Here is a 16,379-nt window from a genome sequence, read left to right on the forward strand (position 1 = left end):
GTTCCTTGTACGCTTCTTCCAAAGCAATCATTAAAAGAGGAAAATCCAAACCATTTCTGTTTTATTGATTGTTCTGAGAAAATTGTTGACTGTTGCACCTCATGCTTTTACATGCCACATTATGCCATATGAACACATGGGAGATTCAAGGTATTGAAAATACCTGTTTCTACTGGAATTGGTTCACTGGAACCTTTCACTGGTCTTTCCTGGAAAAGTAAGCTAGAAAGAAACTGGAAGTCAAAGAGATCTTTGATCTAAGATTGCTGCAGCAATCTGCAGCATTTCCATAGTTCATTGTGTGTCCTCTTTATCCTCCGCTTCCTTTCCTTTCTAGGTCAATGTCATAGCTTTCTTCTGCTCCCTGACCCTGTGTGCATGACACAGATGAGCTGTCTACCAGCTAACTGTATTTCTAGGGGATCTGAAAGCAGAAAGGAAATACCAAACAGCAATTGAAGAACTGGCCATAGTCCCATATTGTCACTAGTCCTAGTTCATATCCGAGGGAGGAGGGGTTGTATCTGCTAGGTCCTGCACTGAATGAGATACAGCTGCATACCACCTGCCCATTTACTCTGCCCATCTCGTGGCGTGTAGCTATGAATTCTTCAGTTGTTTTGAAGATCTTAAGCTTAATGACAACTTGTTTTCTTGAACAGAGGCTGATCCACATCTTGTCTAAAGATTACTGCTGCTGTTTGAGAGCTTGGGGAAATGTTGATGGTCCCTTTCAGTGAAGTGTTGCTGGCATTCCTCTACTTCACTATTAAGAGTGCTGTGGGTCCTGTTTTAAGTGGTTGAACAGTCTGCCCCCCAGATGGCCAGAACTCCAAGAGGAGTGTTTTCTCCTTATTGTTTACAAGACCAATTAGCTCTGGAATTTAATTGATTATTCTCTGTGAGTGACTGAAAATTCCTCAAAGTGAGAAAAAGTCAACTGTTGAACAGGATAAAAGCAGTCTAAATCATCTATTGCTGGGGAGATCTGCTAGTTACATCTTTAGTAACATTGCAGTGAAAGGAAAAATTAATTAGTGAACACATACATAGTGGACACATACAAAAATTGTGAAATGTTATAATATTTCAGTTATAAATTGCTCTCACTCTGAAATGGTACCTTATTTCTGGTTTTCTGGTTTATCTGTCTTAAAGGTCTGTCTTGGTTTGGTTTGGGTTTGCTATGCCTCTGAAACATGATGGGTAGTCATACATTCTCATACTGTAGTCCACAAAACTAGCCTCTTTCTTTCAGGCCTATGTCCTTCAAAGAAGGCTGAGTATCCATTTGGATCAAATTTGATGAGCAGAGCATATCTTCGGGATTATATGTGCTTCAGAATATGCATGGAATTATCTTTGTAAATGTTAAAGAAAGCTGCATGGAGCAAATTGGGTGTCCGTTTAAACCACCATCTGGTTGCTGTAGTCAGCAATGTACTGGAAAATTTAAACCAGGCTCTTTTGTTTGTCATCTTCTTCTTTTTATACTTCTGGAAATACTGATAGAAGTCGTGGATGCTTCTCCTTTGTTATTATCTGCTGTTCTTGCACTTCAGGAACTCTGAATTCTTTAAGCCCTGACTTCATTCAAAGTCCCATCCTAGAATTAAGACAAGAAATTAAAGAGTTAACATTGTCTTTAGTGTTGCATTAGGTATGGTATTAAGGTTCCCAAAGTAAGTGGAAGGATCAAACTTGATATTTCAGACTATGGATTCAGGAATATCACACTGCATAAGTTAAACTCTTCCAATATTGGAATGTTTTCTTTACAACCATGGGAGCTGAAAACTTCTTCTCTGTTTCTAATGAAAGTTTAAATTTTTCAGTTTGTGGATGTGCCATGTTAGCCACATAAGCACACCAAATGATAGCCTTGGACTGTACCTTTGGCACAGCTCATGGTGCCCTGAGTAACGTTCACTCAAAGCTGAAGAAATGCTGCCACATGAAACACTTCATACTGAAGGATAATTATGGGGAATTTGAAAGGGACTAGAGGATGATTAACATTTGTATAAACAGCAAGATTCTGGATTTTGGAGATAGAATTAGATCAGTGTTGTATAAATTCATTTTTTGTTTTTGTTTATCTGGCAAGTGGTTTTTTGATAAAAGGGCTCAAGATCAAAGTGCAGAAAAACAATCACACCATCTAGAAGATTCTACTCTTTCAAAATCCTTTAGCTCACTCAAAGTAGGGCGCTACAAGCTTTGCCCATAATAGATCCACTTCTCAGTGAATTCACTGTTCATATGAACTGTCCGGGCTACCTCCAGAACAGATGAGTTCATTCTTCAAATCAGCTGGAGATGAATCTTTTCCTTCTTACCTGAGTGCCTCAAAACTAGCTTTCTGCTCAACCACAGTGCTAATCCCCTCTCTTTCTGTTCTCTCTTGCAGCACTCCCCCAACAAATCTGTTCAGGTCAGTCTGCTTAGCTCTCCACTATATTTGTCCTGAGTCTGACACAGGTTGTTCCAGGCAAATCTCACTAAATCTCTTTCACTCTTTGTTTTTTTCACATCATAAACTGTGTCTTTCTACCTGTTGTCCACAGGAATCACCTATCTAAGTCTGCTGTTTGCAGCCATGTTCCTTTTGTACAGTGAAAAACATCTTGTTTGTGAAGACTTCTTGCCTGCAGCAGCACCCTTACGTCTGGCAGGATTTTGCTGGTAGGAGAGGCAGATCAGGAGAGGCAATCCAGGGTGCAGCCAGAGCTGTGCGTACCCCTCTGGAAGACACCCCCACCCTGCACCCACGCAAGAATCCCCCACTCCCCTCCATCCTTCAGTTACCTTGTCTGCTTTTGCTGTCATGTCACATCATGTCATGTCATGTCAGACAGAGAGGCTTCTGGGGTCCTTTCCTGAGTATGTCCTGGGATCCCTTCTGGGAGGACCTAAATGGTATCAGTGGAAAGAGTAGGTTTGTGAATAACCTGAACTCATCTGCCTGCTTGGATAGTAAGGATGCCAGAAGTTCTGTCTTAATTGTGTCTGATTACCAGCGTGTTCACAAACCATCATAGCAGGTATGGTGCAAGTACAGCAAATAAAGCTGAACCTGCTTTTAATTAGGAGGATTATTAATCCTATGACATTGCCTTGCATAAATCCTGGACTTTAAGGATTAAGACATCTTAAGCAGGGAACTACTTAAGCCTGTCTAACAGTTTTTATCTGCTGAGGAGGTGAGATTCTGCTGAGCTTACCCACATCCTTCCCTCTTCTCTGCACCTGGCTGTGCTCTTCCACAGCTTGCTTTGCACGAGCTTTCATCAGATATTTCTGAGAGTCAGTGCAATTCAGTAGCCCAGGGAAAAGGCTGAATCTTCTCAGCAAGAGGCCTGCTGAATATCAGAGCTGGTATAAGGGGTGGTTCAGAACCACGTGGCCAGCAGCAAATGAGGGGAAAGAAAAAGAGAAAGGAGTGAGACCTGTCTCTTGCAGCAGGAGTAAAGTTTTAGTTTGGCTTAACTGCATGTTGAACTTCACCATCAGGAAGACAGAGTTAATGCATCCAGTTATTAAAATTAAGAAAATAATGTATGCTAGTATATGGGATTGAGCCAGACATTGGTACGAAGCCACAGTATTTAGAGCTACTTATGTCCAAGACTCCATGTAAAGAACTGATTCTTAAGCTGATTTGTGACACTGATTTATTTTACCATTATGCTCTTTGAACTGTTCACTAGAAAACCTTCCTTTAAAAAATTAAGTTGTTTTTTATCTAACCTTGTAGCAATCTCTGGCTTCTAGAGCATTTTCCTTAAAAGTAGCAAATGAGTCTCAGTTTTCTTCTGATTTTCCTATGCTCTTAGGACTATGATTTAAGGACTATAGAAACTGTCTATACACTTAAAGAGCAGAATGAATCCTGGTGTACACATCTTACATGAATATGCTTATACAACTTAAGAGGAAAGTGTGTGACTGCTTATTCTTTATTGTGTAGTTTAGCTTTATTTGAGCTTCCATCTCAAACTACAGGGATATTTATGTGACCTGCTCCTTTGCTTTTTGTTTTTTAAAAAATAAGGAAAATAAATTTTTAAAATTAGACATATGCACATTCTGAGTCTGGTTTCTACTTATATCTCTTCTTGTCAGTTGAAAAAGCAAATCAGTAAGAGAAACAGTCCTTGAATGTTTTTATTTTGTTTCAAATTCTAATTTAAACAGCCATTCTCTCAGGAACAGATCTTTTTCATGATAGGTCATAAAATCTCCCAATGCAAAATTTTATGAATGATAAATTGAAAAGGAATGACTTTTATTTTTAGAGTAGAAAGTGTTACGAGAAAGACATGGGGGGTGTACACAGTATATTGCTGTTTAGGTCCTACTTATGGATTAATTTTCCTAGAATTCTTGGCTTTCTGTTTGCTATAAGCACTAGATGTATGGAGGAAATTAGGCTAAAGGTATCTTGTGAACAAGGCATGTGCAGAGCTTAGCCTACTAGCCAGGTGTTCGTTGTGAAGTTCCAGTATTATCAATACTCATGTTTTTGTTCATTTTTTGTAAAACTGTAGCTCCTTTAGAAACCCTAAGAACATGCACACTTTTATTTTTAGGGGCTTCTGTTTGTTTTTGTTCTTTTCTACTAGGTTGCAATCTTGCAGAGATAGAGAAAGAATCCTAAGGATGTGATACTTACTTATACCAGAAACACTAAAAAACTAAAGGCCAGGAAAGACTCTTCCAACACTTAAAGAAAAATAAATTAGTCTGTTCTCTGTTATATTTCCAGGAGACTGATTTACAACTCTCTGACTTTATGACTCTTGAATGACTTCATGCCTGTGGTAAAGCAACCTGTGGAAATTGTGTGTCCTACCATAATTCAAAGGGGACAGCTACACTGCACAGGGCTCCAGTCTTCTTGGATACTGGTTGTACATAAAAAATGATGGGAATAGGGAGCTTTAATGTATATTCATCAAGGCAATCCTCGTGTTTCTGGGAATTTACCAACGTGACTTTTTGGGGCAGATTTCGTACACCAGCTGCAGTATTCTCCTACTGCTCTGGGCATTTTTAAAGTTGTCACAGTGTTGTGACAATATTGTAGATAGCTATTTCTTGTGCTGAAAGCAGCCTAGATACAGCAGCAATGACTGCAATTCAGTCTAAGTCCTAAATATTTATTGGCATCCTGGGCAGATTTTGCAGCCTTCACTGAGCTCCAGGCTTCTGTGGCTAGGCTGTGAAAGATAACTAGTTTTAAGATAGCTCAGGTGTGTCTACACTTCATACACACACTGACAGCAGCATAAACACATCATTTAGCATTCCTGGAGTTTGCATCACTTCGGGTCAGGTGCCATCTGTCAGCCACATACAAACCAGAAACGAAATGTAAAAAAAGTTTAATATGCGCCTTAAAAGCCAGGGAAATACGAAGCAGCTGCCCTCATGTTTCTCAAATGTTGGCCATTTTTATCCAGAAAGTGGTATCTTCTAAGACTTCTTTCTCCACTATATCTCTGAAACATGAGAAAAAGTCTGCTTCAGGCACTAAAAGACAGTAAACTACTCACAGGACACTTAAATCTGTAGAGAAGTTAGGATTTTGCTAGTGGCACAGCAGCAGCAGTACAGACTGGGCAAGTGTTTGAAGACCAGTAGAGCAAAAAATATGCTTAACAGTGAAAAGTACTTCCTGTTAAGCCTCCCAGCTCCTTCTTAGTGAACTGTTGTTTTAAAATTACTTTGGAATTGGTATTAGCTGCTTTGCAGTAGAAGAGCAAAGTGTTAGTTTAGCTGTATATGAACATGATTAACATGAAGACTGCAATCTCCATCCTTAAGCACATGGTATGACTGAGTTTCCTCCACTGCAAGGGCATGGTAGAGTGTGTATAGCTCATTGCCCTGTGCTGTGGGGTCAGATTTAAACACTCCGTGATTTGCTTCATTTGTTACTGGAACTTGAGATGCAGTAATTTGTGGTAGCAACCAAAGTAGCAGTTGTGGATTCCAGTTTTCACTCATTCTGACTGGTACCTTCCTTCTTTTCTTTCTTTCTTCATCATGCAACATTGAACACTATTTACTCAGCTGTGGCCTGGAGACAGGAAGGAGCAACGTGGTCATACACCAAAACTGCTTTTGTTTATTCCAAGCAGCTCTTGGCAGACAATGTGGTGTATGGGCAAATGTAATTTTCGGCATGGTCTTCACTGACCTTGCTGTAGGGAATAGGAAAACAGTCATCACAGCAAACTGTAGATACCTCCTAAGGTCTGTGGTGATCCCACTTCCTGTGTAATAGGTACCCAACTATAGTCTGAGAAATTGATACGATTTCTTGGTCAGGCGCCTGGGTTGTCTACAGGCTGAGTTGTGTTATGGCCTAAAAGAGTCTGCCTGTGTACTTCAGTGAATAACTTGGCGCCATTTCCCCAGGAGTAAGAAGCAAAGGGCTTCTTTCTTTAGAGAAGGAACTTCTCCGCACCACCTCAGCTTTGTGTGCAGTTCCCATCTAAATAGACCATTTGCTCAAAGACTGAAACCATAATCGATTCCGCTTTAATTGACAACAAACTTCATGTTCTAATGTGCTGGTTGCAGAGGATCTCTGCCACCCTTTCCCAAAGTCTTTTGGAGCAGACTTCTGCTTTTGTTCTATGTTGTTTTGTGGTAGAGGACTAAGTATGATGCTGTGACTTGCTATGAAGAGAGAGAAGAAAATAATTATTTATAATTATTTATTATATATAATTATAAGTTTTAAAAGTATGTTATTTCCAGCAAGTGAGAGATCTCTATTTATGCTTCAAAAGTAAAGCTTGCTTAGGGCCGTGTTACCTTCTCAAGCTGCTTTTGTCTATCAACCACATAGGGACTGAGAACGAAGTGCAACTTTCTCTGTAAACCTCATCCTTCAAAAAAAAACCCCCTCAAACTCTTTCACCTTCAAGGGGAAAAAAGAGGAGGCTAAAAATCAAAATCAATGGAAAGGGACTTTGCTGATTAAAGTGGACAGATTATCCTTCTAGAGTCTGCCTGTTCTGAATGCACAAAGGATGCTTTGTACACCGCTGGACACCGCACTGTGAAAATCTAAAGAGGATCAAAGCAGAGCAACAGATATGACTGGGCTAAGTAGGGAGAGATGTAGAGGGTAAGGTAAACAGATTTAACTTTACATAAATGTAGTTACCCATAAATAGATTGAATAAGATACAATATGAAGAAGGGGTTATTATAATGATCTGTTGACAAATGAAAGAAAAAATAATGAAGAGCAAGAGGTATAAGGATGCATAAATAGGAATTTGAACTTAAGCAAACAAAAAATGGAAATTGAGTATTGCACAAAGCTTCTAAATGATGTGACTCCTTCAGACCAACATGCAGACTTCTTAGCAAAGTTCAGAAGTTTAATAATACCCAGCATTATTCAAAGCCTTGAAGAGTAAAAGGTCCATATTGTCCATACTGTCAATTATGAGAAAGTGTCTGCTTCAAAAAGAGCTTTTTTTCTGTTCAAATTCTCTCTTTTCCTGTAACCTAATTCCTATGCTGGGCCTGTGGAAACTCACAGAATCACAGAATGGGTCATATTGGAAGAGACCACAGTGGATCATCTGGTCCAATCTCCCTGCTCAAGCAGGGTCATCTCAGAGCACATTGCACAGGATTGCATCCAGGTGGTTCTTGAATATCTTCAGTGAGGGAGATTCCACAAACTCTCTGGGCAATCTGTCCCTGTTCCTCATGTTCAGGTGGAACTTCCTGTGTTTCAGTCTCTACCTGTTGCCTCTTCTCCTGTTGCTCGGCACCACCGAGAAAAGACTGGATCCTTCCTCTTGACACCCTCCCTTCAGACTCTTATAGACACTGATGAGGTGCCCTCTCTCTTGTCTCTTCTAGAGGCTGAACAGTCCAACTCTCCCAGCCCATGCTCATAGGAGAGATGGTCCACGCCATTAATCACCTTCATAACCCTCCACTGGACCCACCCCAGGAGCTCCATGTCTCTCTTGTACTGAGGAGCCCAGAACTGGACACAACATTCCAGGTGAGAGACCTCACCAGGGCTGAGTACAGGGGCAGATCACCTCCCTTGACCTGCTGTCAATGCTCTCCCTAGTGCCCCTCAGGATACCATTGGCCTTCTTGGCTGCAAGGGCACAGTGGTGGTTCACGGACAGCTTGTTGTCCATCAGGACCCCCATGTCCATTTCTGCAGAGCTGCTTTCCAGCAGGTCGGCCCCCAGCCTAAACAGGTACAGGATGTTGTTCTTCCGCAGGTGCAGGACCCCACATTCGCCTTTGTTGAATTTCAGAAGGTTCTTCTCTGCCCATCTCTCCAACTTGTTGAGGTTCTTCTGAAGGGCTGCACAGCCCTCTGGGGTATTGGCCACTTCTCACACCTTTGTGTAATCAGCAGACTTGCTGAGGAAGCTCTCTGCTCCTTCATCCAAGTCATTGATGAATAATTTAAACAGTATTGGGTCCAGTATTGAACCTTGGGGGACATGAAACTTGCATGTATCTTACATGACCAGATAGTTTTCTTAAGAACTTAGGAAATAAAACTTGGGGATACTTTGCTTGATGACTGTTGAGCTAACAAAATAACAGAGAAAAAAAATTTTCTTTCCTCTATATTGTGTCATGAAAGAGAAATAGTGAGCTGAAAATTCAAAATTTATGCTTATGATAAGTGGAACTTTTTCAATAACATTCTTTTGCAGTTATTTATAAAACTTGCTGATACTTTTCTTGAGGACATTCAAGGAAGTGATTAGCTAACATTGCAGGAAGAAACCCCACCATTCCACTGAATACCATCATTAACCCGTTAACTCAGATATACTTGGACTGAAGGACCAAGGTAGTATCTGCAATAGACAACAGCCTCTGATTTGTCTTTTAGCAAGAAATGACAATACAAACAAGTTACATATGCTCCCAGACACCTGTTATTTCAGTGAATTCACAGGAATGTAACTCAGCTCAGCATTCAGGTTTTGGAAGAAGAGAGATTCAGATGTATTTATCCCAACAGTAGAATAGGTTGCAGAAATCCCTGCAATGGTACTGTAGTTCTGCACAGGCTGGGACTTTTGTGTGTTAGAGCAGATTTCCGACTACAGAATTGGCTTTTCCAGATGGAGCAAAAACACCTTTTCATACCATAACCCTAAACCCAAGGTGCTTCATTAGATAGAAGGTCCTCTCAAGAGTAGTGCAAAGTATAGTACTCTAGAGAGTGTCTGTAATGGATGTCAAAGTGTCTGACAACAGTTTTTCAGCTGTAGGCTTCCTCAACCGAAGAGAAAAATCATAGCTCTCACTTCTCTTTCCTCCATTTGTTGGCTAATAATGTAGAGGAAGGAAAAGTCTGTAACTTGATTTTGGTGACAGTCCTCTTGCATTATTTCTTTAGTCAGCATTGAAAATATTAATTTGATTGTGTTGGATGTCGCAGTGGAATGTCCCCTTGATACTGCATACCTGCCTCTTGAAATATCTGATCAAGGCGTAATATTTTGCCTTTCTCTTGCTTCTGTTGAACTGCCAGGCTTTGAGGAGTTGTGGAGATTGGGAGAAGCCCTCGTCCACCAGGGCTCAGTATTGAGGCTAGTCCTGCTTAATCTTTTTATCAATGATCTGAGCAAGGAGATTGAGTGCCCCCTCAGTCAGTTTGCAGATGATACCCAGTTGGGCAGAAGTGTTGATTTGCTGGGGGGTAGGAAGGCTCTGCAGAGGGATCTGGATAGGCTGGATCAATGGGCAAAGTGCTGGGTCCTGCCTTTGGATTACAACAACCACATGTGGTGTTACAGGCTGGGGTGGAGTGGTTGGAAAGCTGCCTGGTGGAAAAGGATCTGGGGGTGCTGGTCAACAGCAGCTGAACAGGAGCCAGCAGTGTGCCCAGGTTGCCAAGAAGACCAATGGCATCGTGGCTTGTATCAGCAATAGTGTGGACAGCAGAGCCAGGGCAGTGGTTGTCCCCCTGTACTTCAGCACTGGTGAGGCCGCACCTCAAATCCTGTGTCCAGTTCTGGGCCCCTCTCTACAAGAAGGACATTGAGGTGCTGGAGCGTGTCCAGAGAAGGGCAGTGAAGCTGGTGAAGGGTCTGGAGCACAACTCTTAGGAGGATTGGCTGAGGGAGCTGGGGGTGTTTAACCTGGAGAAGAGGAGGCTCGAGGCTGACCTTATTGCTCTCTACAACTACCTGAAAGGAGGTTGTAGGAACGTGGGTGTGAGTCTCTTCTCCCAAGTAACAAGTGACAGGATGAGAGGAATTGGCCTCAAGTTGCATCGGGGGAAGGTTTAGATTGGATATTATGAAAAATTTAGTCACTGAAAGGGTTGTCAAGCATTGGAATGGGCTGCCCAGGGAAGTGGTGGAATCACCATCCCTGGCAATGTTCAAAAAACATGTAGATGTGGTGCTTAGGGACATGGTTTAATGGTGGACTTGGCAATGTTGGGTTAATTATTGGACCTGATACTCTTAAGGGTCTTTTCCAACCTTCATGATTCTGTTATTCTAAATTGTGGCTGTCGTCTGGAACAAGGTTGATTATTTGGATGAGAGCCTAATGAAGACTGAGATGTGTCTGTGGCAAAAGAACTCATGCTCTGTACCTCAGTCCTAATGCCTGTGCCCTTGTGATCCCCTCTCTGACAACTGCTTGGCTCTACTTCCACCCCTGGCTCTTTCTTCCATACTTTGCATTCTTCTGTATATAGAAGTACTGCAAAATTGCTGCTGTTCAGCTAGTCTTCTCCTTAACTCCAGTCCACAGCCTTTTGGACTATGAACATACAATCATGTAGGGCTTTTTGACATCAGTATGTTTCAATTCCCTTGGGATCCTATAAGCTTCCCTAAGAGTCACCTCTTTTAGACTCCTTTTGCTGAACCACAGAGGCCCTTCTTGACCAGTTTTTCACAAAGCTGCTCTATAAAACAGGAATCATTTGATTGGTTTTCTTGTGTTTTTTGGATCTTCGTTCTGTGCTTCCTATAATACAGTGACCAGATTTGTACACATTATTCCAAAAGAGACCATCCAGCTGCCTTACCGAATGCCAAAGTAATAACGTCTGTGGTTTATACTCTGTAGCCTTCCATACACAACCCAAAAACCTTGTTTGCCTTTGTTACTGCTGCCAGATGTTCTGTGGATGATTTTCAAGCGTATTGTGGGGAATGTCACCATGCCAGTGAATTTCAGCAAATTTAAGCAACTTTGAAATTATTTCTCTTTCCACATGGTTATATTCAAGTTGAACCAAACTGTGTTCTCACTTGAAGCTGCCCTGTGTTGGTTACCCCTTTTTCATGTTGAATCACTACCTGTTACCAGTTTCTCTGCAGGAGCCTCATCAATACAATTTCCTCTTCATCAGGCCTCTTTTGGATTGTCTTTGCTGGAAACTCCATCTGAAGAGCCCTGCTCTTAGATTCTAGGGAGAAGTTATATTATCATTAGTACCCAGACTACTTGAATTGAGAGTAAAGGGAATATGAGGGTTTTTTCCTAGAGAGAAAGCAAGGGGAGGGAACGGCTTTTAAAAGAATTACCATGTTCTCACCTCTCTTTTCCTGCAGATTTGCTGACAGCACAGGAATACCACTGCCTGCTGCAGCTGCTTTGCCCTGACTTCCCAATGGAACTCACTCAGAAAGCAGCAAGGTGGGTCCTCATCCTCTAAGGGCAAGATCAGTCCTACATGCATGGACTAAGGAACTAGATCTGTGGGTAAAGGTATGAACAGGGACCTTCAGCTTTTAAGGTTTGGGGAAAAGAGACACCCAAGAATGGTGCGTTTTTCTAGCAATGCGAAAGAGTATGTATTTAAGATATGCAGAGACTGAAACATCAGTGCAGAATGCTGCTGCTGCTGGCTGTCCATGCAGATAAAAAATTATTAGCCAATATGTTTTTAACTGAGATGATTTTTAAACTCTATTTCAGGTGCCATTTACCATTCTTAAAGTGTGTTTCCCCTTGCCCCAGCTTCCTATGGTTGATCACATTTAAATGGTACTAACCTCTGAAGGATTGCCAGTGTTTTAAAGTACATTTGGTAAGAACATGGTAGCTAATCTGTTTGAAATTTTATTTTAATCTAGACAAGGCAAAAAGCAGATAGTTGGCTCAGGGCACTGATAATGTGATATGGAATTTTTTACTGATTGTGCTTGCTGGTTCCAGTCCAGCCCAGGCAGTTGATTATTAACTATCTGATAGTGAAAATGTAATAAGGTACGCGCATCTGTTGTTTGGGGGGGGGTCAGTTCAGATCTCAGTAGGAGTGTGTGCACTCACACATACATATATGATCACAGCAAGGTTACTGAATAAATGCTTTCATTCCTAGCCATCTCAGCAGAGGAGGCATGGAAATTTAACTTTTGTCATGGTCCTAAATATGACAGTTGGGAATAGAGTCCAGAATATTAGCTGCTACCTATGTTGTTCATGGCCTAAATAATGAAAAGGTCCTGTTTTTCTATTTGTCATTTTGTAATCTTTCTTTACCATTAGAGTCCCATGAAAATTATAATAAGAAAGGAAATTGAAAAAGAGAAGTGTTATCCATCTGCTAGTGCTTCTACTTGGCTGATGCGCTGAATTCTTCCCAGGCTCCTAAGTGATGCTATCCAAACTGAACTGCAGTTTAATCTGTGTTGGTTCAATTACAACTAAAAGTTGAGAGTCACTTTTCCCTCCAGCTCGTCAGTGGGCCTTTGGTGTTCAGTTGCTTGGCCCCCAATGCCAGACTAAGAAAGAATGCTAACCCTGTGGCAGAGATGTGTCTGCTGCTTCCTTTCATGGAGGTACACAAGCACCAGTTCCATGTGCTGGTGTGTATTTCATAGGATTCCAGCTGAGCTGAGCAGGAATTTGTGATGATGCATGCGGTGAAGGAGACTTCAGCATATCTACACATGTTCTGATGTTTGTGTCAAGGAATTTAATCCACAAGACTGTTGTAAACTAGAGGCCCCATTCAGGGGCCTGCTGCACTGTTGTGCGTGTGCCATAGAGACAGACAAGCCGGCTTTGGGAGCAGGTGTTGGAGAGAAATGAGATCTCTGTCAGAGGCACCCAGGCTCAGGTGGGGATGACCTCACTCCTACTTTTGGCCGGCTAGAGATTTACTTACACATTGCTATTATTCTGTTACAATCTATGTGAACAATTTTAATAAAACTTGTCATGTTTCTGAACCGTCTTTCTCTTTGCTTACAACTGGTGCTCACTCTCTTGTCCTTTTTCTGGTCTACATTTCCCATTGTCCTCCTTGGTCTCTGCCAGTTAGAAGAGTGAACTTTGCAGGCTATCTTACAGCACCAGTTGATCAAGCCCTTGCAAAGCATGAGTGTCACATGCAAATCTACTGACAATGTTCCTCCTTCAGTCTGCTCACCCCCAAGCGTTGTGTTGCTAATTTTCTTTGGAAAGGAATTAAACAAAGTAGCAGCGGGAGTAGTCACAGCATTCACTGATACAGCCAGGACCTGTGTAATTACTGGAGCTCTTGGGAAGAGCACAGTCGTAGTTGTAGTCTTTGTGCTGCATGACTGAGATGATCTCACAGCACGGTGCAGTCCGCTCCTCCAGGAGCTGTTGCTATGCACTGATAACAAACACTGGGACTAAGATCGGGAAATGTCAGAACATAAAAACAGGGGCTGCAGCAATATAGGTTTTATTCACGTGACATCTGAGAGCTCCATTTTTCTGTTCCTGGTGCTACACAAATGCAGAAGTCATACCCAAAAAAAAGAATCATGCTATCTGTGTCTGTGAGATTTCTTGGATGTTTATTTTCTTCAAACGGTTATAGCCATTAGCAGATTAAAGATTTTAATCTACAGAGATACCTTTGATGTTCAGAGACACCTTTTGGCTTTCTGAATCTTGAAATTGCAGAAGGAAAGAAAATGAAGGGATCTTTCTGGTTTGATGCCATGATTTCAAGATCTGTACCTGAGCGCTGACTTTTCCCTTGTTAGAGAAACACAAGGAACTCACTACCCACATTTGAGTAGCGGGGAGCAGAGTAATTCATGGCTCCTATGCTGTTTTACGTGATGTGGGAGGTCATGTTGCACTGATCAGTGCTGATGGAACTGGGTCTTGCAATTCAGTACCCCTATCATTAAAAGATTATCTGAGAGTGCAGATCTTGCCCTTTTCTGTATGTTTTGCTTATTTTTGCCCCCATGTATCAGTAATTAAGCCAAGTCCCTGAGGACTCATTTGAGCCAGCTTGGCCTTCAGACAGATTGTGTCGGTTAGCCTTTTCAATGGTAGCAGAAAACGGTAAAAGTCCTTTCAGTGTGCCTGGTCTAGAGTTTTTCCTGGGGACATCCTGTCTAGTCTGGATTTCTGAGATTTTAACCACAATCAGTAGACCATAAAGTTTCCCCACTGGCACCACAGCAAGGCTTTCCTGCCAGCCAAACCTGCTTGAACCCTGAAAGACCACTACACCCTTTACCAGAGTCCCTCAAGTGTAGGCATTTTTCTTCCGTCCTTTCCAAAGTTTCTCCTTGATTTTCATTATTCATTGAGTGCCACCTAACTAACTTTACTAACTTTGTAAATGCATCTGCTCCCTGAGGGCTTAAAGTCTAAACTGGACAAGAAAGAATGAAAAGAAAATCCCTTGAAATATTAAATACCTGGTGAACTCTCTTGAGTTGCAGTTCAGACTTTCAGATTTTGTCCTCAGTTTTGGTCCTGCTGTCTAGTTACAGTCCTTAGCTAGGATGTTCTTCTTGCCAGATATTGAGGGAAGAGGTACAGATATGTTGCATATGATGCTCTCCCAGCTTCGAGAGCTCATTCAGCTGGCTATGTGGGGAAATAGCCAGCTGCAGTCAATCTCCTCATAAATGATTGTATTGGATTTAAAGACTTCTCAACATTTCCGGCATGCAAACTCCTGGGCCAAGCGGAGTCAGTAACCCAGCACCAGAGTGCACCTGCTTCTATTTAGATGCTCCTCCATCACATATGTGCTGTATAATCTTCCTTAGAGGCTCCTTACTGTCTTTAACGGCAAAAAATGCCCAGGAAATTCTCATACCTCTGCCTACTTCCTCATGCTCTCCTCTAAGTAAGAGACTGGGACTTGGTGCTGCAGAACACAGCCATTGACCATAGTTTTAGATTTAACAAGTGAAATGATTTGAGTATTATGAAGGTGATGTAATATTGTCTCTGTGTATAAAAAATATGTAAAAAAACTCTCTGCTGTTGCTCTCCTTCATCTTCAAGATGGAGAAATGCACTGGGAAAAGCTTTGGTGCTTTAAGGGTACCTGGAAGACAGACCATCATTTCAAAGGAGGAAATGCAGCTCATCAGTGATGTGGCCAACTGCATTTCCACTGCTTAAACAGTGGTTGGAAATGCCACTGGCTGAGCAGTATTGCCTGAGAAGATGCTCTGCCTGCCAGCTTCAAAGCCATTTCCTTGATGTGGCCACTGACAATCTCAGTAACATGCTTATTAGTGAGAATTAAGAACTGAAGCTACTGCTTCTTTAGAAAGGATGAGAGGAGGCTTCTGGAATGTAATAAATAAATCAGAAGCACTTTGACATCTTCAAAGGGTTTTGTTTTAAATACTGGCTTTTCTCCTGGGGACCCTCTCAGTCCCGGTCTTTCTTCTTTGAGATAATTAATTCAAGCTGCTCTACATGTTTGATTTTGCCATAGTGAACAGAACTGAGTGGCAGGGAAGTCTTGCAAGATCTTATGTTCTTCTAGGTCAGCCTCCCACGCAGCTCCCTGGAGTCTTTTATATGAGACAGAGCAGTGTTTCCCCAGCAATGTGTTTAGACAACTGATGCTGCAGAGTTGGTCTGTAGATTGCATTTGTCCCTGTGTTCAAAAGGGTCCTAATAGATGACTGGTATTTTGGCTGTAGTGAACTGACAGTCCTTCTCATATGACACAGTATGCCAGATACAGACTGTACAGGGTTAGTAGACCTACATACAGTTGAGAGAAAGTACCAAATGCCTTTCTTTAGCATTGTCTGAATGCTCTGGGGTTTTTTCCATCAAAGTGGAATATGCTCTTCTGTTTTACAGTCTAAGCTGTCATTGATAGATGTCATTTTCCCCACTTCAGAGACTGACCTTTTAATCCTTATGTAGTGGCAGTGACCAGAGCCTTGGTTTTGTTTTCATTTTTATGAAAACTTTTGCCCTAACTTACTTCTGAAATCCACAGATTTTTTTCCTGAAAGGAGTTGCACTTTGCTATCACTTATATTTCATCTTTATGGCCTGTGGCTGATATTTTCCATATTCAAGAAGTATGCTTCAAAATAGGGATGCATGCAGCTCCCTGCATGCACCTGGGACTT

The 16,379-nt window shown here is 41.7% G+C and overlaps 1 protein-coding gene across 2 annotated transcripts in view; it reads left to right on the forward strand.

Moving 5' to 3' along the window:
* The window catches only part of CUNH11orf49 (chromosome unknown C11orf49 homolog), an 84,831-nt gene that overhangs the window by 57,694 nt on the left and 10,758 nt on the right, over positions 1 to 16,379 (forward strand). Inside the window, exons 1-2 of one of the 2 annotated variants that reach the window (XM_017806953.1) lie at positions 7,926 to 8,044; positions 11,598 to 11,682. In XM_017806953.1, the coding sequence (XP_017662442.1) occupies positions 11,657 to 11,682 (26 nt within the window). In that variant the 5' untranslated portion in view covers positions 7,926 to 8,044; positions 11,598 to 11,656. Of the gene's footprint in view, positions 1 to 7,925; positions 8,045 to 11,597; positions 11,683 to 16,379 lie in introns of those variants that run through there. The other variant, XM_017806942.1, reaches the window with a different exon arrangement.

The sequence above is a fragment of the Lepidothrix coronata genome, unplaced genomic scaffold (genome assembly GCF_001604755.1).
Source record: "Lepidothrix coronata isolate B3197 unplaced genomic scaffold, Lepidothrix_coronata-1.0 Scaffold1, whole genome shotgun sequence".
In the NCBI taxonomy this organism is placed as follows: Eukaryota; Metazoa; Chordata; class Aves; order Passeriformes; family Pipridae; genus Lepidothrix; species Lepidothrix coronata.